Genomic DNA, 20,498 nt, shown 5'->3' with positions numbered 1-20,498 from the left:
TTCAGGACAGTATATACTGTATGTGTATGGGGGAAGACAGAGAGATGTATATGTCTGTAAATTATTATTATTATTTTTTTTTTTTTTCAGTTTTTGCCCCGGGGCTGGGTTTGAGCCCACCACCTCCAGCATATGGGGCCGGCGCCCTACTCCTTTGAGCCACAGGCGCCACCCAAGTTTGTAAATTATTATATGAACATGGAAAGATGTGTGGTAGACAGACATTTTGGGAACAAGTGGCAAATAAAAAAAAAAAAGCAAAGAAAAAAGACAATAGGCTGCAAACAAAAATGAAAAGTTAGAAAAAAAATTTCTTTTCAAATTTATAAACAGCATACTGTTTATCTACTGAAAGGAAATTGGACTTTAATCTATGGTCTAAGTTACTAACTATGTAGAGATTTTAAAAATTCAAAAATTTTTTCTACATGTCTAATAAACTAATAAATATTAATTCTAATGTACTAATTTTAAATCAGCAATGAGAGGAATCCAGAGAATTTAGAAGTACAATGACAGAAGTTTCTAGAGAAACAAAAAAAGTAATTGTCAGTTTTTGGGTGCATAATATTATAGGCTAAATGCTAATCAAAACTTAACATGCAGGGCCTAGTGCCCATAGGGTTCAAAATTTCTAAATGTAATTTTAATTCCCAGGGTGGGCACAGTGGCTCGCGCCTGTAATCCTAGCACTCTGGGAGGCCGAGGCAGGTAGATTGCCTGAGTTCACAGGTTCGAGACCAACCTAAGCCAGGAGACTCTGTCTAAAAATAGCTGGGCACTATGGCAGGTGCATATAGTCCCAGTTACTTGGGAGGCTGAGGCAAAAGTATTGCTTGAGCCCAAGAGTTTGAGGTTGCTGTGAGCTATGATGTCACAGCACTCTACTGAGGGCGACAAAGTGAGACTCCTGTCTCCAGAAAAAAAAAAGTGATTTTAATTCCCTCCATTTATAGTATCTTTTCTGATTTTAGTAGTAATATTATGTTTAGCAGTAATATATGCTCATTGTAGAACAAATTAAAACCACCTATAAGCTCTAGGAATTGTTAACATTCTGGTATATTTTCTTCAAATCTTTTTTCTATGGTATATACAAAGACTATATATGATTGTACTAAAGCTCATAAAATAGTCCTCTATTGGGAATTTATACTGTTACTAACTCTTCTATACTACATATGAATAATACTATAATGAACAACTTAATAAATTTTATCTACAGCTCTGATTATTTCCTTAAGGCAGATCTGGAAATAAAATCACAAGGTAAAAAGGCAGAACTATGTTGCCAAATTATTTTTCAAGAAGTTCTATCCACATACACTTCCACCTGCAATATATGAGAATGCCTATCTCAGAGTCTCCTCACAAGCGCCACCTATAAGGTAGTTTCAATATATTTGCCAAATTGATAAATGAAAAATGGGTGGGGCTTCACTGTTGTCTTCTTTTACATCCCTTTGCTTTTTAATGAACTAGAATATTTTAGATATGTTCAGTGGCCATTTGGATTTCCCTTTATTGGTTAACCAGTTACATTCTGGGCATATTTATGAGTTGGAGTTTTTGCATTTACCTTACCGATGTACAAAAACTCTTACAGATTAAGATAACAGTTAACAATTATTGAAGGCTTATCATGTGAACTGTGATAAGCACTTAAATGTATCACTCAAGCAAGCCAAATAACCTACCTATGAGGTTCATTCCATCATTATCTCCTCTCTACAGATGAGTTAACTAAGACACAAAAGTTAACTAACCTACCCAGGGTCACAGAGCTAGCAAATTACTGGGATTCTGAGTAATCATTTAGGGAAAAAAAGATCAAATTATATCTAATATCGTATACACGAAAATTCCATAAAGGAACTTTCCATTTAGATTAGATATCTAAATGCAAAAATTTAAACTGTGCAAGTACTAAAAAGATGAATTACTTTTTAACTTACCATTAAAAGGCTTAAAATCCAAAGGCTATAAAAAAGACTGATCTATTTACATAAAAACAAAGGTTTCATGGTTAAAAAAAATCATCACAGGCTAGGTGTTGGCTCACACCTGTAATCCTAGCACTCTAGGAGACCGAAGTGGGTAGACTGCCTGAGCTCACAGGTTGAAGACCAGCCTGAGCAAGAGCGAGACCCTCCTCTAAAAATAGCCGGGTGTTGTGCTAAGTGCCTGTAGTCCCAGCTACTTGGGAGGCTAAGGCAACAGAATTGGTTGTGCCCAAGAGTATGATGTTACTGTGAGCTATGACGCCATAGCACTCTATTGAGGGTGACAAAGTGAAACTCTGTCTACAAAAAAAAAAAATCAGAAACAAAGCAACTGAGAAATATGGGAAAAATATCTGGAGTATATATGCTTGAAAATAAAGGGACAAAACCTCCCAAAACCTGTGCTCTATAGTTCAGTTAATTATATTGTGCCAACACCAGGCACAGTGGCTTACGCCTGTAATCCTAGCACTCTGAGAGGTGGAAGGAGGCAGATTGCCTGAGCCAGGAGTTGAGACCAGCCTGAGCCAGAGCTTAAAAAAAAAAAAAAAAAAAAAAATAGCTGGGCATTGCGGCTGGGGCCTCTAGTCCCAGCTACTCAGGAAGCTGAGGCAAGAGAATTGCTTAAGCCCAAAAGTTTGAGGTTGCTGTGAGCTGTGGTGCCACAGCACTCTACCCAGGGTGACTGAGTGAGATTCTGTCTCAAAAAAAAAAAAAAAAGGAAGAAAAAGTAAGAATAATAATATTGTACCAATATTAAATGAGAAAAAGACATGAAACCAAAATATAAAATGGCCCTCAAACATATGAAAGAAATGTTCAAACTTAATCATAATTAGAGAATGACAAATTAAAAGAATATTGAGATACTATTTGTTATCTATGAGACTAAAAAATTTTTTTACCACACATTGTATTGGTGAAGCTGTGGAGCCACTCTCATATATTGCTGGTAGGAATGCAAACTGGTATAACCTTCCTGAAGGAGAATTTGGCAACGGCTAACAAAACTACAAACACACTTACCTTTTGACCTGGCAATCCCATTACTAGGTATATATCCCTCCAACAATATGAAAATACATAAGCACAGAGTTATTTACTATAGCATTTTTTGCAATGGCAAAATATTGAAAACAAGCTAAATATGCATACTTAAGAGAATGACTAAATAAATTAAGATAAATCCATAAAATGGAATATTGGTGTATTATAACAAAGAATGAAGATCTCAGTGGAGAGAGTTCTTCGAGAGAGAGCCAGGGTATATTAAGCGAAAAAGGGAAAAAAAAATGACTATATGCTACTCTCACTGTAAGAAAGAAGAGAACGTGAGAAAATACGCATCATCTCTGATCATCTGTGCAAATGAAATAGAAAATATAAAGCAGACACTAAAGAGATTTGTTACCTACCATTAATGGGAGTGGACAGAAAGAGGTAGAAAGAAGAGAGGAATAAAAACTGGAAAGTGAGAAATGAGAGTGATTTCTGAGTATACCTTTTTGGAGTATTTTTCACTCTTAGAACCTTAGTAATGAGAAAAGAAAAAAGAATCCAAAAAACTGCAAAGGGTATCAGTGAGATGTGGGACCACTTCAAGTGGCCTAAGGTAGCAATAACTAGAATCCCTGAAGGAAAGGAGAGAGATGGGGAACAGATAAAATAATTAAATAATGGCCCCAAACTTTCCAAACCAATGAAAACTATAAAACCACAGATCTAAGAAACTCAAGAAAACCCAAGCACAAGAAATAGGAAGAAAACTATAAGATGTAACACAATGAAATTACTCAAAATCAGTAATAAAGAGTAAAATGCCAAAAGCTGCCAAAAGGAAAAAAAGACCTGTTATGTGCAGAGATTAGAATAAAAGACTATGCTACATACCAAGACTAGGATGAAAGATTTCTCACCAGAAACAATACAAATGAGAACACAGGTACAGCAGTATCTTTCAAGTACTGAAAGGTAAAAACTGTCAACCTAGAATCTATTTGCGGCAAAGATATCTTTCAAAAAGGAAGCCAAAATAAATAATTTTTTCTGGACATACCAAAGCTTAAATCATTAGAAGATTCATACAACAAAAAATGTTCAAGGGCTCGGCGCCTGTAGCATAGTGCTTATGACGTGAGCCACAAGCATGGAGGCTGGCGGGTTCAAACCCGGCCCAGGCCAGCTAAACAATGACAACTGCAACAAAAAAAATAGAAGGAGTAGGGTGCCGGCCCCATATGGCAGAGGTGGCAGGTTCAAACCCAGCCCCAGCCAAAAACAGCAAAAAAAAAAAAAAAAATAGCCAGACATTGTGGTGGGTTCCTGTAGTCCTAGCTACTTGGGAGGCTGAGGCCCAAGAGAATTGCTTAAGCCCAAGAGTTTGAGGTTGCTGTGAGCTTTGACACCATGGCACTCTACCAAGGGTGCCAAAGTGAGACTGTCTCAAAAAAAAAAAAAAAAAATTGTTCAAGGACATTTTTTAAGGAGGATACCAAATGGAACTCTGAGATTACACAAAAGAATGAAGAGCACCAGAGAAAGATGTAAGATATTTTTCCTTATTTAAATCTTTAAAAAAAGATAAAATTTGTGGTTATACAATACGGAAATAATAGCATTGTACTGTAGCATTTGTAGCTCATTTAAAAATAAAATGCACGATAATAAAGATCAATTCTAGTTCTAAATGATCAGGAGAGGGGCTTGCTCTGGGCCACAGGAAAGCAGAGAACTGGCTGTGCAAGCCCAAGAGAGACTCAAGTGCAAGCTCAAGATGGCTCTTTTTATCCTTCCTCTTGACTAGTTTTCAGGGATTGTCCTACGCCTTGGTTTTCGATCTAAGTACTTCAGTTTACTAATGGTATGGGTCTTAGCCTAACTCTGGTAACTGCTCACTATCACTGTTTGCTTGGAAATATACCTTGACATTACCTGAAGGCTCAACCAACAAAGCTGTGCTATTCACATGTGGAGAATTATTCATAGGCTTATTAACCAGTAACCCATAGAATTCCTGGCACCACCACACTGAAAAGTGAATATCCTTCTCGTAGAGAATCTGGTACAGGAAAAAGACAACTTCTCATACAGGGACTGCCCTGAAGGGAAATTTCTTGATGGCATATGCTTACAGCACAGCTTAAAAAAACGATAAGTGAATTAGGACCGACAGTGTTTATTTTGGAAAAAAGTCATTTTAATAAAAAAATTAAAGAATTAATAAATTTACCACTTTCTTTTTCCTGTTTGACCCTTCCATTACATACCTCACCCGCCTGAGATTCTGAAAGTTCCAGCAGGAAAGGAATTTCTGTGTCAAAATTAGCAAAAAAGCTAGTCCACTGATGTTCAAAAGCCACCAAATCCTAGGAAGAAAATGAAAAAAGAGAACGTGTTTAGTCATATAAAGGAAATACTTTAAACATTGAAAGCCATGAAACTGCAACCAATCTCAAAATACCAGACTGTTTACATATGTCCTTTAAAAGGTAGTAGTAAACTTCTAATATAGGCTATCACATAGATGAATTTCAAAAACATTATGCTTGGAGAAAGAAGCCGGATGTAAAAGACCACATGGTTATGTGGTCAATTTACATGAAATATCCAAAAAAGGCAAATCTATAGAAACAGAAAGTAGATTACTGATTGCCTGGGAATGGGGATAGGACCAGAGATCAGCAAGTGGTCACAAGGAACTTCTAAAATTCTATTGTGGAAATGGTTAACTGGGTAAATTCACTAAAAGTCACTGAATTGTACACTTAAAATGGGCGAATATTATGGTATACAAATTATACTCCAATAAAGTTCTCTGAACTGACTCTGGCAAACCTGATAGAGGGAGGAACTTATTATTAAGTACCTAAAGGATGCTCCCCAAAAATCTCCATGATGGAGGTCAATAGGTCAGTACTAACTATAGAATAAGGTAGAATGAATTATTAAAAACTGCTTTCAGGCCAGATGTGATGGCTCACACCTATAAGCCTAACACTTAGGTGTTAGGCCAAGGTGTTAGGATCACTTGAAGCCAAGAGTCTGAGACCAGCCTGAGCAACTTAGAGAGACCCACATCTCTGCAAAAAATATAAGTCTTAGCTGGTTGCTTGCACCTTTAGATCCAGCTACTTGGGAGGCTGAGGCAGGAGGGCTGTTGGAACCTAGGAGTTTAAGGTTACAGTGAGCTATGACAATGCCACTGTACTCTAGCCCAGGCAACAGGATAAGACCCTGTCACAAAACAAAACAAAATAACTAACCAAAAGTGCTTTCAGCTCTATGCCTATTCCTTTTTTTGAGACAGAGTCTCACTTTGTCACCCCCAGTAGAGTACCATGGAGTCATAGCTCACAGCAACCTCAGACTCTTGGGCTCAAGCGATTCCCTTATCTCAGCCTCCCAAGTAGCTGGGACTACAGGCACCTGCCACAATGCCTGGCTATTTTTTTAGAGACAGGGTCTCACTCTAGCTCAGGCTGGTCTCGAACTCATGAGCTTAGGGGATCTGCCTGCCTCGACTTCCCAGAGTGCTGAGATTACAGGCATGAGTCACCACATCTGGCCTTTCAGCTCTATGCCTATTCCATTTTTAAATGGAAGATACAACGAATTCTCATATGAAAAACAACTAGTATTAAACATGAAATGTTCTTTTATGTATTGCCCTTTTTAATCTTCCTGACATCCTTGTGTACATCTCAAATGAGGAGACTGAGCAGTAAAGTGACTTGCCTAAAGATGCAATATCAATGAGCAGCTAAAGTGAAAACATATCTAGATAAGAGCTACCTAGAGCCTGGGTGCTTTCCACCAGACACACTATTCTCCAACTTTTTCCCAACACAAACTCTGTGTTTGCGGAAATGGATCCTGTATAGGTAGGTGCAACTGCTCAATTGGATGGCAAATCTATCATTCAGACTCTTCAGAGCAAAATCAAGAAGACAGATTCAGGTACCAAGGTGAAATAACCAGCAGAGGTCTGAAAATCCCAAGAACCATGCCAGTGTGCTTTGGCCCTCAGCCAATAAGCAAGGATGCTGAACTCAGACAGAAATCTTGGCCCTAGGCTGGCATCCAGCAGAGGCAGCCATTGGGTTGCCCATGGCACCATCTCCAAGATAAACAAGGGCTAGCTTAAACACTAGGTAAAGGCAAAGCCGCCATGTTTTAGCAGCTTCTCTCAGTGCTCAACAGAGAGGATGGTTCTGGGCTCTATCCTCCTGTACTGAGAAAGCTCATATTTCCTCCTCCTTTTTCCGGAAAATCCCTGATCACCCCATGCCTGTTCTGGAAAACAAACTTGAGCACCCCTAGGAAGTTACTCCCTTATTCTGTATGTGTTTAGTACTGCAGCAGTGGCTTCACTGTGAAGCAGTTCCAAGCACTTCCAGGAAGAGATACCACCAGGTTTAAAGCAGAAGCTACCTGAGACAAGTTCTCCTGGCAGAAGTGTGAGAAAAACAAACTGCACAAGTATACCAAAGACCTCTAGTTAGACATGTCATGTTATACCATTCACAGTCCACAGATCAAGGCCAACATCAGTCTGATAGAAAAGAATACCCCACCCACTGTAGACAACAATAAGGACATGAGAAAAGAAGAAAAATTATGAAAAAATAATATAAACTGGCTGGGTGGAGTGGCTCCCACCTATAATCCCAGCACTCTGGGAGGCCAAGGCGGGTGAATTGCCTGAGCTCACGAGATTCCAGACCAACCTGAGCCAGGTCTAAAAACAGCTGGGCATTGTGGCGAGCGTGATTAGTCCCAGCTACTCAGGAGGCTGAGGCAAGAGAATCTCTTGAGCCAAGAGTTAAACGCTGCTGTGAGCTATGACGCCACAGCATTCTACCAAGGGTGACCAAGTGGGACTCTGTTTCAAAAAAACCAAAAAAAACAAACAAACCATAAACTAACACAATTAAGCTAATGGTTTATTTATTTCATTACTCCCTGTTTTAAAGTACCAGTTCTGGGCTTATTTATGAAATCCACCACTTTCCTGTTTTCTTTGTCATTAAGTTATGCTTTCCTTTTAATGAATTACCTTACTCTTCCTTTCCCATAACTTCTTCACGTGGCTGCTTAATTCATTTTCAATTAAAAATTTCTTCTGGCCACGTGGGGTGGCTCATGCCTTTAATCCTAGCACTCTGGGAGGCAGAGGTGGGTGGATTGCCTAAGCTCAGGAGTTCGAGACCAGCCTGAGCTAAAGCAAGACCTCATCTCTAAAAATAGTCGAGTGTTGTGGCGGGCACCAGTAGCCCCAGCTACTTGGGAGACTGAGGCAAGAGAATCACTTAAGCCTAAAAGCTGTGGAGGTTGGGCGGCGCCTGTGGCTCAAGGAGCAGGGCGCCGGTCCCATATGCCGGAGGTGGTAGGTTCAAACCCAGCCCTGGCCAAAAAAAAAAAAAAAAAAAAAAGCTGTGGAGGTTGTTGTGAGATATGATGCCACAGCACTCTACCAAGGGTGACAAAGAGAGACTCTGTCTCAAAAAAAAAAAAAAAATTTTTTTTTCTTCTAAGCACAGCTTTTAGATGTATTTAAAATATTTTGAGGCTTAATGTTTTCGGAAATTTATGAGTACTGTTCATTGTAAATGTTTATTTTTACTTTACATCAAGATTTAAGAGAAAGTTAAAAATTTTTTTTTTTTTTTTTTGAAACACAGCCTTACTCCATCACCTGGGATAGAATGCCATGGCCTTAAGCTAGCTCACAGCAACCTCAAACTCCTGGGCTCAAGCAATCCTCCTGCTGCAGCCTCCAGAGTAGATGGGACTATAAGTGCACACTAGCACACACCTAGCTAGAGAAAGTTTAAAATTTAACAAGTTGTAGTAGTAGTAGGGTGTGCTGGCCCACACCTACAATCCTAGCACTCTGGGAGGCCAAGGTGGGTGGACTGCTTAAGATCAGGAGTTGGAGACCAGTCTGAGCAAGAGCAAGATCCTGAATCTACTAAAAATAGAAAAATTAGCTGGGCATGGTGGCACATGCTTATAGTCCTAGCTACCTGGGAGGCTGAGGCAAGAGGACTGTTTGAGCCCAGGAGTTTGAGTATACTGTGAGTTATGATGCCATGGCACTCTAGCCTAGGGGCAACAGAATGAGAATCTGGGGTGGCGCCTGTGGCTCAAGGAGTAGGGCACCGGTCCCATATGCCAGAGGTGGCGGGTTCAAACCCAGCCCCGGCCAAAAAAAAAAAAAAAAGAGAATCTGTCTTAAAAAAAAAAAATTCAAAAAAGAAATTGGCCAGGCGTGGTGACTCACGCCTGTAATCTTACCATTCTGGGAGGCCGAAGTAGGGATTGCTTGAGCTCATGAGTTCGAGACCAGCCTGAGCAACAAGCAACCCCCTCCCATCTCTACTAAAAATAGAAAAATTGAGGCAAGAGAATCGCTTGAGCCTCAGTTGGAGGCTGCTGTGAGCTATGACACCATGGCACTCTACCCTGGGTGACAGGTTGAGACTCTGTCTCAAAAAATAAATAAATAAAAATCAATTAAAAAATAAAAAATTAGGCTGGGTGCCTGAAGCTCAGTGGTTAGGGCATCGGTCATATGCTCCGAGGCTGATGGGTTCAAACCTAGCCCAGGCCCGCTAAACAAAAAAATAAATAAATAAATAAATAAAAAATCAATGTTATTTTACGTAAACTATTCTTACTATTCTAGTGCTCACCTTGTAACTAATGTAAAAACCTTAATGGTCAATTTCTTTAGTACCTATGAATTTCTGACCATGTCTGATAATGAAATACGTATATTTCTTTTCCTATCCTCTCCCTCATGTACCCAATTTCATTATCTTTTAGACAATTTCATTATGTTCCTTTTGTATTGTTACCTTTTTTTTTGCAGTTTTTGGCCGGGGCTGGGTTTGAACCTGCCACCCCCGGCATATGGGACCGACACCCTACTCCTTTGAGCCACAGGTGCCACCCTACCTTTTTTTTTTTTTTTTTTGAGACAGAGCCTCAAGCTGTTGCCCTGGGTAGAATGCCACAATATCACAGCTCACAGCAACTTCCAACTCCTGGGCTTAAGCGATTCTCCTGCCTCCGCCTCCCAAGTAGCTGGGACTACAGGCGCCAGTCACAATGCCCAGCTACTTTGTTGTTGTTGCAGCCATTATTGTTTCGCAGGCCCGGGCTGGATTCGAACCCGCCAGCTCAAGTATATGTGGCTGGCACCTTAGCCTCTTGAGCCACAGACACCAAGCCGAGTTACTTATACTTTTTCACTTAAATTTTTAGGTGTTTGTTTTTGTTTTTTTGTAGAGACAGAGTCTTACTTTTTACCCTCAGTAGAGTGCCGTAGTGTCACAGCTCACAGCAACCTCCAGCTCTTGGGCTTAGGCGATTCTCTTGCCTCAGCCTTCCAAGTAGCTGGGACTACAGAGCCCGCCACAACGCCCAGCTATTTTTTGGTTGTAGTTTGGCTGGGGTCAGGTCTGAACCCGCCACCCTCAGTATATGGGTCCAGCACCCTACTCACTGAGCCACAGGTGCTGCCCACTCTCCTACTGACTTTTGTTAGTTAAAATCATTTATACACACATAAACAAACTTAGTAACATTTACATTCTATTGTATCACTGTAAGCCTCTCAAAATGCCTTTGTTTTAATTCTAGAATCAAGAGATCTAAGGCTTACTGCCAGTCCTTTGTTGTAGCTTTCTAGTCATATCTTGGTTGGCTGAAATCTGTTAGGTTTCTTCAGATGAAAACCATACGCCCCAAGACTTACACATTCAACATTTGTTGCCTTTACACTTGGACCACAACATAAAATTTGGTGAGCTTACTTTTTTTTTTTTTGAAACAGTCTCACTATGTCACCCTTGGTAGAGTGCTGTGCATCGCAGCTCACAGCAACTTCTAACTCTTGGGCTTAAGCGATTCTCTTGCCTCAGCCTCCCAAGTAGCTGCCTGTCACATCTCCTGGCTATTTTTTGGTTGCACTTGTCATTGTTGTCTAGCAGGCCCAGCCCAGGCTTAAACCCACCAGCCTTAGTGTATGTGGCTGGCGCCCTACTCACTGAGCTACAGGCACTGAGGCCTTACTTTTTTTTTTTTTTAAAGATTTTGTTATAGGGCAGCGCCTGTGGCTCAAAGTGGTAGGGCGCTGGCCCCATATGCTGGAGGTGGAGGGTTCAAACCCAGCCCCAGCCAAAAACTGCAAAAAAAAGATTTTGTTATAGGTATATTGTTTCACTTTTTTCCTCCTGTTAAGAAATCCAAGGTCATCTTAAATTTTCACTTTTTATCTATAACTGGCTGCCAAAGCATTTTGCTGTTGCCACTGTTTGGGGGGATGGCAGGGGTAGAGGCAGGGGGAAGTCTAATAACCTTACAAGGAGATGTCTCAATGTTGACCATTCTGGGGCAATTTTCTCTGGGACATGGTACGCCCTTTTTAATATGTAGATTCAAATCTTCTATTATTTCATGGAAATCCAATTTTGGAATTATATCGTTTCCTTTCATTATTATCCTTTTATTTTTTTACTATTTCCACTCAAAGAACCTAGAATCAAAATCCCTGCAGAATCAAAGAAACATACCTAGTGCCCAGATCATGGTCTCTAATTACTATTTTGCACTAAAATGTTCAGGAGCTCCTTGGAGAAATGGCTGATTCCCAGTCCATGACCATGCACATCCATCCATGGCTCCTGAGAGACATTACTAAGATGCTTAACCAAAGTACCTATTCCTGTAATTTTATTTATTTATTTACTTACTTTTGAGACAGAATCTCACTCTGTCACCCAGGCTAGAGTGCTGAGATGTCAGCCTACCTCATAGCAACCTCAAACTCCTGGGCTAAAGTGATCCTCTTACCTTAGCCTCCAGAGCAACTAGGACTACTGGTACCCACCACAAAGACTGGCTAGTCTTTCTATTCTAAAAATAGAGCCTTATATATTTTTTCTATTTTTAGAATAGAAAAACTCGCTCTTGCTCAGGCTGGTCTCAAACTCCTAAGCTCAAGCAATCCACCAGCTTCAGCCTCCCAGAGTGCTAGGATTATAGGTATGAGCCATACAGGTATGAGCCATCACACCCAGACTTTTCCTATAACTTTAGTTGTGATTGTTGCTCTTCATTATAAATTGCTTTCCCCACCCTCATGTGGTCAGAAAACACGTCTTTGTAAATAAAGTTTCCTAGGAACACAAACATGCCCATTTTTTAAGCACTGTCAAAGGCTGCTTTTGTACTACCATGGCATTGTTGAGTAGGTGCCACAGATTCCACATAGCACAGAAAAAGTTTGCCACCCCATTGTAATCCTTTATTCCTTTAGGCTATATTCCATCTTTTTACCTTTTCATGCCAGAAAATGAAAGACACCCTTTGCACTGTTTTGCTAAAATCCAACTCATCAGAAAAAAATGTCCTTGGTGAAAATCTAAAACTGGGACAAGGCAGGAGGCCATGGTTTTGCCTGAAGTGAGGTCGTCTTAGAGAGGAAGAGTGAGTATCACTTTTCTAGGCGCCCTACTTCCCATAAGGAGTTAAAGACAACAGTCAAGGAAGAAACTGCTCTATTCTTTGACTAAAGCAAATTAAAATATGTGCATTTCTTCAAACTAAACATCACTAGTGGATAACTAAGCTGGCCATAATAATTATAAATTAAATACTGCTTGGCTGCTTACTTCTGAAAGCAAATTCTCCAGAGACATAGGATCCATCTTGCTGTAGACATTCCATAGATTCAAACTCACATCCTGCAACTGCAACAAAGACAAAATTATTGAAATAATTACGTCAACATTATTAGGACAATCAGAATTTTCTCATGTTTAGAAATGACTATTTTGAACTCAATGTGATTAGAATAATAACTCAAATTTCTGTCAATTATATTAGAACCTATACATATTAATAAATGTTTTCCTATTTAAGGAACCTGTTTTTTCAGAAGCTTTAGTATATGTTTCTTTCTTTCTTTTTTTCTTTTTTTAGATTCTCACGCTATTCCCCAGGCCAGAATGTGGTGGCGTCAGCCTAGCTAACAGCAACCTCAGACTCCTAGGTTCAAGTATCCTTTTGCCTCAGCCTCCTGAGTAGCTGGGAAGCTACAGGTGTCCACTACAATGCCCTGCTAATTTTTCTATTTTTTCTAGTAGAGACCTAGTCTCACTGTTGTTCTGGCTGGTCTCAAACTCCTAAGCCCAACTGATCCTCCCATCTTGGCCTCTGAGAGTGCTAGGATTACAGGGGTGAGTCACCAAGGCCAGCTAGAACTTTTGCTGTATCCTTTATCTTCAATGATGGACATATATTAACTTATATACACATGTACATTGTATGTTTTTTGCCATTGTTTAAAATAAAATTTAAATAAATACATGCCCATGGTTTAAAAACTCAAATGGTACAAAAGGCTTATAAAAAAAAGGGCGCTAGCCACATACATTGGGGCTAGTGGGTTAGAACCTGGCCCAGGCCTGCTAAACAACAATGACAACAAAAAAATAGCTTGGTGTTGTGGCAGGCACCTGTAGTCCCAGCTACTTGGGAGGCTGAGGCAAGAGAATTGCTTAAGCCCAAGAGTTTGAGGTTGCTGTGAGCTGTGATGCCATGGCATTCTACCAAGGGTGACATAGTGAGACTCTGTCTCAAAAAAATTTTTCAATCTCCTACTCCAATTTTATACAAACTGTCATTAGTCTCACCCCTCAGAACCAATCACTTAGAATTCATCTAATATTTTATTTTTGGTACTTAATTGTGTATTTTAATACAATATGCTTCTATCACTATTTCTTGATTTACTGATTAATTAAATACTGACGTAAAATAAAGATGTAGTTCTTCTACACCCATCCCTATCCCCGAACCATTTCTCTACACACACCCCCAACATCATTTAATATAACATGACTTTCTTGTTTACATGAATATTTAGATTAAAACCCTGTAAATATTATTTATTATAGACTAAGTACATACTAAATTCCTATTTGCTTTTTAATTTTTGTTTTTCTTAGAAGTATTAATAGATTCATTTTTTCACTTGCATTGCATAATTTTTTTACAAATCAATTCTAAACTTTTGTATAACTGTCCCTTCCAAGTTACTAGTATGCTTACTTCAGGGTTTCTCAACAGTGACACTGTGTTCATTTGGGGCCTGATATTTCTTTGTGATATGGGTCACCCTGTACATTGTAGGATGCTTTGTAGCACTCTGAGCTCTACCTGTTAGCTGCCTATATCCCCTCCCCTCCCCCTAAATGCAATCTAAAATATTTCTAGACATTGTCAAATATTTAGGGAGGGGAGGGGAAGGTAAAATCATCCCTGATTGAGAACCACTGGCTTAAACATATCAAATAACCTATCAATTCCTTTCATCTTTCAGCTTCATTCTGGTCTGGCTGCTAGGTAAGCGTTGTAGCAGTTACAACTCCCATTTTGAGACTTCTCTTTGCTATCATCCTGGAACTCTCAGGATGGATTTTGTTCCACAGCTTTCTTGTCTCCTCTTTCATAGTTAATGATCTTTTTCGCTGAAACATATATTCCAAGAGCTTTCTAAGAAAGAATTAGAGCTCACAGGTTCCAGACCAGTCTGAGCCAGAACAAGACTCTGTCTTTAAATTAGCCAGGGGTTGTGGCGGGCGCCTGTAGTTCCAGCTACTCAAAAGGCTGAGGCAAGAGAATCACTTGAGTCCAAGAGTTTGGAGTTGCTGTGAGCTATGATGCCAAGGCACTCTCTCTACCAAGAGTGACAAAATGAAACTCTGTCTCCAAAAAAAAAAAAAAGAAAAGAAAAGAACGAAAGAAAAGAATTAAGAATTAACAGGAAGGAAACATTGTTAGTTTTAAAATGACTTTATTTTGTCCTTTTGACTGTAGCATAGTTCAGTGATGCTATAGGTTTGGTTTTTTTATTCTTTCTTTTTTTTTTTTTAAACAAAGTTTATTGAGGAAGGGTAAGTTTGAAGAGCAAGATATGGGTTTACTGAGCAACATACTTTTGCCATAAACAACAAACAGGACCCCTTTAATGCCCTGAAGGAAAAGGCCTACTTTTTTGTTTTTATTAAGACATACTTCTCTGGCTGGAGACTCTCCTTGAGGGACAGTCTCCAGCTAGGAGCTAAAGGACAAGAGAGTCAGCCATCAAGATTATTCCCTTAGGGTGCCCTTCCCTCCCTAAGTGACAATCTCAAATCATGGCTTCATCTTTACTCCCCCATTCAGCCATCAGTTTGTCTATTTTCCAGCCAAGATGAGGCAGCTGTGCTCTCATGGAAGGACCCCTAGATTATGATTAAGAGGATGACAAGAGGCCTGGTGCAGTGGCTCAAGCCTGTAATCCTAGCACTCTGGGAGACCCAAGCATTTGGATTGTTTGAACTCAGGAGTTTGAGACCAGCCTGAGCAAGAGCAAGACTGACTGTGTCTCTAAAAAAAATACCCAGCACTGTGGCAGGCACCTGTAGTCCCAGCTAGTTGGAGGCTGAGGCAGAAGGATCGTTTGAGCCCAAGAGTTTGAGGTTGCTGTGAGCTATGACGCCCTGAGACTCTGTTCCCCTCCCACCCCACCCCCCAAAAAATGACAAGAGTGTAGGCAATGGGGATGTGTTAACTGCAAATCTTAATATTTTGCTCCAGCTACCTGGTCATTTCAAAAAAATAAAAAACTGTGGAAGTTCCGCTCCAAGCCACACAGTAATTCACTGGTCTGTTTTCTTTCTTTCCGAACCCCGAGAGGAAGCAAAAGTACTGGCAGCAATCTCCCCGTGTCAGATCCAGCCTGACCTCCACACCCTCGGCCGTAGTTCCAGTATTTCCTGAGCTCTCTCCCCTGTAGAAATGTAAGTTCTATTCTAGATCATTACAACAAAATAAGTTATACAAATTTTTTTGTTTTCCAGTACATATAAAAGTCATGTTTATACTACAGTATGGTCTATTAAGTGTGCAACAGCAGTATGTCTAAAAAGATATATAACACGCATCTTAATTTAAAAATACTTGTTAAAAAATGTTAATGATCATCTGGATCTTTAATGGAGCGTAGTATTTTTGCTGGTAGAGGGTCTTGCTTCCATGGTGATAGCTGGTGACTGATCAGGGTGGTATTACTGAAGGTTAGGGATGGGCGATGGCAATTCCGTAAAACAAGACAATTATATATCAGTGTATCAACTGATGCTCCCTTTCACAAAAGACTTCTCTGTTGCATGTGATGCTATTTGATAGCATTTTATCCACAGCAGAACTTCTTTCAAAATTGGAGTCAATCCTCTCAAACTCTGCCACTCTGCTTTATCAACTAAGTTTAGGTAACATTCTAAGTTCTTTGTTGTCATGTCAATAATATTTATAGTATCTTCAGCAACAGTAGATTCCATCTCAAGAAACCACTTTGCTCATCTTAAAAAGCAACTCCATCCTAATAGCAGAAACGTGGCCAGGCAGCACATGGATTTTTAACGTTTGTTCATTTCCAGAGCCTATAATAACGCATCTAATCGATGTCAGGAATTTTACAGACTAGAGTCTTTTTGAGTCTCTTGTGTAATGTTTATCTTGTACATATCTCTTCAACTGTGGAGAAGGCATCCAATGACTCATGTAGGAACACAAGTTGAAGGTTGCTCACCTGGACAACATATTCCTGACACGAATGCACTGGTGTAATGTTGGGGGGTTGTCTGGAATGATTCTTATGTTAAAGGAAACCAAGCTTCCAAAGACTGTACTTTATGGACCTCCATAACTGGAAAAGTACATAGAAGCAATCAAAATATTTTCTGGTCCATCGAAAGGAATAGACCTGGCTGTGCGGCCCCACTCTGCACCAGAATACAAAGATGAAACCATAACTGTTTACCAGATTCCCACATATAGTGAGCGGACGTTTGACCAGCACCAGCCATCGCAGAGTCCAGAAAGACCTCTCAGCAGGCTCAGTCCAGATCAGTCTTCAGACACTGGATCAGCTGAAAACAAGCAGCAGCTTCCACTTGGTAAAGGTGTTAGCCAGAAAGGGAATGACAGGAACCCTTCCTTGGTTGTAGCTTTTGTCTGTAAGCTTCACTTAAAGAAAGGAAACTTCTTGGTGCTCGAAGCGAAGGAGCACAGCCTCCCAGTTGGGACAGCTGCCATTGCTCCCATCATTGTTGCCATCAAGGACGGGAAAAGTGTCACGTATAAAGAAGAATGATTTTGCCTGAAGAGCTCTGTACTTCCCCAGATCCTGGTCTTGCTTTTATTGTAGTAGAATGTCCAGATGAACATTCAACTCATTCAACTCATCTGTGAGAATGCCACCTTTAAGAGGTACCAGGGAGAGGCCAATGCCCCCATGGCCTTGGTGGTTCACATGGCCCCAGAATCTGTGCTGATGGATCACAGGTACCAGCAGTGGATGGAGAGGTTTGGGTCTGACACCCAGCACTTGATCCTTAATGAGAACGGTGGCTACGGTCACAACCTCTGCAGCCACAAGATCCAGACGAAGCTTAGCCTCATCCACCCTGGCATCTTCCCCCACTCAACAGTTTCCCCTGAAGAAGGTGCTGCCCTCCATGTGCCCACAGTTCCAGGGTAATGCCTCCTCAAGTACCAGCTCTGGCCCAGGAGGGAGTGGCAGAGGTTAGGGCTGTTCTAACTAGTAGACTCCTCTGGGTCAGGCTTACATCTGGCCACACAGTGGATATTTCAGGGGGCTTCTCAGGCCATGTGTCCTCCAGGCAGCCGCTCACTGCGGCCTCCGTAACACCAAAGAGCTACAGACCATATGTAAACGAGGGGCCTGGCCGTGTGCCCATACATGTCTATTTAGAAAACGGCCTGGCACTGGGCTGGGTCAAGAGGGGAAGACTGGTGCCAGTGCTCATCCTGTTCTAAGACTGTTTTCCTTGGTGGTAAGAATGAGCAGGTTCATTGTTTAACAATATGGAAAGTAGCAGCGGTGATTGTAGCTCAAGCGGCTAAGGTGCCAGCCACATACACCAGAGCTGGCGCGTTCGCACGCAGTCCCGGCCTGGCAAACAACAATAACAACTACAACCAAAAAATAGCCAGGCGTTGTGGCCGGTGCCTGTAGTCTCAGCTACCTGGAAGGCTGAGACAAGAGAATCACTTAAACCCAGGAGTTGGAGGTTGCCGTGAGCTGCGACACCACACCACTCTACCCAGGGCGACAGCTTGAGCTCTGTCTCAAAAAAAAAATAGGGCGTCGCCTGGCTCAAAGGAGTAGGGCACCAGCCCCATATACCAGAGGTGGTGAGTTTAAACACAGCCCTGGAAAAAAAAGGGAAAGTAAGTAACATATGAAGATGAAAAACTCACCCATAATCCTGTCACCCAAAGATAATGATTGCTAACATTATGTTTTTAAAATTTGTGTTATATGGGGATGTAATTTTTTTTTTTTTTTTAAAGTATAAGCTACCATTTATGGCCTGGAAAAAAAAAAGGCAACTCCTCCTCCATTGGGTTTTTATCACGAGATTGCAGCTCTTTAGTCACATCTTCAGGTTCTCCATCTAATTCTAGTTCTCTTGAGGTTTCTACCATATCTGTAGTGCCTTCCTCCACTCGAGTCTTGAACCCCTCAAAAATCATCAATGTGGCTGGAATCAACTTTTTCCTAATTCTTGCTAATGTTGATATTTTGACATCCTCTCATGAATCATAAGTGTGCTTAATAACATCTAAAATAATGAATCCTTTCTAAAAGTTTTCAATTGAATTTGCCCAGATTCATCAGAGGAATCACTATCTATGGCAGCTACAGCCTTATGAAATGTATTTCTTAAACAGTAAGACTTGAAAGACGAAATTATTCCCTAATCCATGGGCTGCAGAATGCACATTATGTGAACAGGTATGAAAGCAACATTCATTTTGTACATCTCCATCAGACCTCTTGGGTATCTAGGTATATTGTCAATTAACAGTAGTATTTTGAAAGGAATCTTTTGTACTAAGCAGTAGTTCCAAGAGCACAGGTTCATAAATCAGACTATGCAGAGTTAGCCCTGCCCCTGCCTCTTACTGGCTCTGTGACTTCGGAAAATTCATTTAATCTCCCTTTAAATAGGGATGTAAAACAGTACCTATCTCAGAGGGTTACTCTAAGAATTAAATCAGTCCATTCACATAAAGTACTTAGGACCATTCCTGGCATACAGCAGGTATAGGTGCCTAGTTCATACAGTTCATTAAAAATAAATATACTATTATTTAAAACAGTGAAGGTTCCTCTTTGCCCTCATTCCTCTAAATTAGACAGTATTACTCCTCAGCAAGAATAGCTCCCCAGCCTTTTTGATGTCCTGCTACTTGTAGTCAATGTGACAATCAATATTGTGGTTTGGGAGCAGGAAAAGTGGAGTTCAGGCAGTATGTTTTCCTTTAGCCCTACAGCTCATGCTGCTCCACAGTGGAGGGATTCATGGTTCTGCCAGCCAAGTTTCAACTCATTTCCTAGGGATGCTGGTGCTTCTCAGAAGGAGGTGGGAGGAATTAGCCCCATGCCTTAATTCTACAGGTCCCATTTACTCTCTCCATTTCTAGCATGACAAAACTACCTCGCCTGGTTTCTTGTATGGGGGGCACTTCATTTCAGTGGGGATCATGGAAGTACATGGATGCCTATGGTTGTGACGCTAACTTACCAGGCCATTCTCCCTTATCTATACTCTGGACGAATGCCTCTCCCAGATTCACTCATTAATTCACTTAACAAATATTTATTAGTTATCTCCTAGATGTCAGAAATACTAAAATAAAAGACACTGTCCTTGCTACAAAAGCTAACTCTTTTATTCCTCTGGTACATTGTATTTCTATAAATTCTATACTGTCCCTTTCACTGATCTTGAATAGTTTTCAAACTATATGAATTTCAGAAGGTACAAACAACAAGGCTCTATTTTGTACTCAAGGAGCTCCCAGTGCAGAGATCAGAAGTGGGTGGGTGAGTGAGGGTATGTGTGACAAATGTGTAATAACAGGGTGATGAAAGCTAGCTATCGGAGTTGATCTAGGGTGCTACAGGAGTAGCCAGGAAGAAAAGTTTACTAAGAATGGGGAAAGGAGAGGAAGGAGGACAGAGAACTCCAAGAAGAAAGGACACGGGCGCTCACATTGGGACTACCTGCAACAGCAACTGTTTTCCATTTTAAGTCTTCTAATTTGCTCCATGCCCTTGGGAGGGAACTGCCAGCTTTTTAGAGTGTTATAATAATGTACAGCCACATGGCAGGCCCTTCAAAAAACAGCCCAGTGGCAGACAAAACCCAGACATACTGCTTTTCATACATACCTCATATTTCATGGTAAAAAATCCATCCCCTCCAATGCCCTCAAGTGCAAAGGCCTGTACAATTGGCCATTTCTCTACCACAAACATATCGAATATCTGCAAGTGACCTAGAGGAATCAAATGAAACAACACATATCAAATACCATCTTGGATATAACAGTCTAAACCTGATCTAA

At 40.6% G+C, this 20,498-nt stretch overlaps 1 protein-coding gene across 3 annotated transcripts in view; it reads right to left on the bottom strand.

The window, feature by feature from the left end:
* Window positions 1-20,498, bottom strand: part of DNAAF9 (dynein axonemal assembly factor 9) — a 171,709-nt gene that overhangs the window by 113,214 nt on the left and 37,997 nt on the right. For all 3 annotated transcript variants that reach the window (XM_053573869.1, XM_053573870.1, XM_053573871.1), the window contains exons 6-8: window positions 20,323-20,429; window positions 12,683-12,760; window positions 5,270-5,368 (exon numbers count right to left, since the gene is read on the bottom strand). In XM_053573869.1, coding sequence (XP_053429844.1) covers window positions 5,270-5,368; window positions 12,683-12,760; window positions 20,323-20,429 — 284 coding nt within the window. The remainder of the gene's footprint in view (window positions 1-5,269; window positions 5,369-12,682; window positions 12,761-20,322; window positions 20,430-20,498) is intronic.

The sequence above is a fragment of the Nycticebus coucang genome, chromosome 21 (genome assembly GCF_027406575.1).
Source record: "Nycticebus coucang isolate mNycCou1 chromosome 21, mNycCou1.pri, whole genome shotgun sequence".
Lineage (NCBI taxonomy): Eukaryota > Metazoa > Chordata > Mammalia > Primates > Lorisidae > Nycticebus > Nycticebus coucang.
This window is presented reverse-complemented; position numbering and strand designations above follow the sequence as displayed.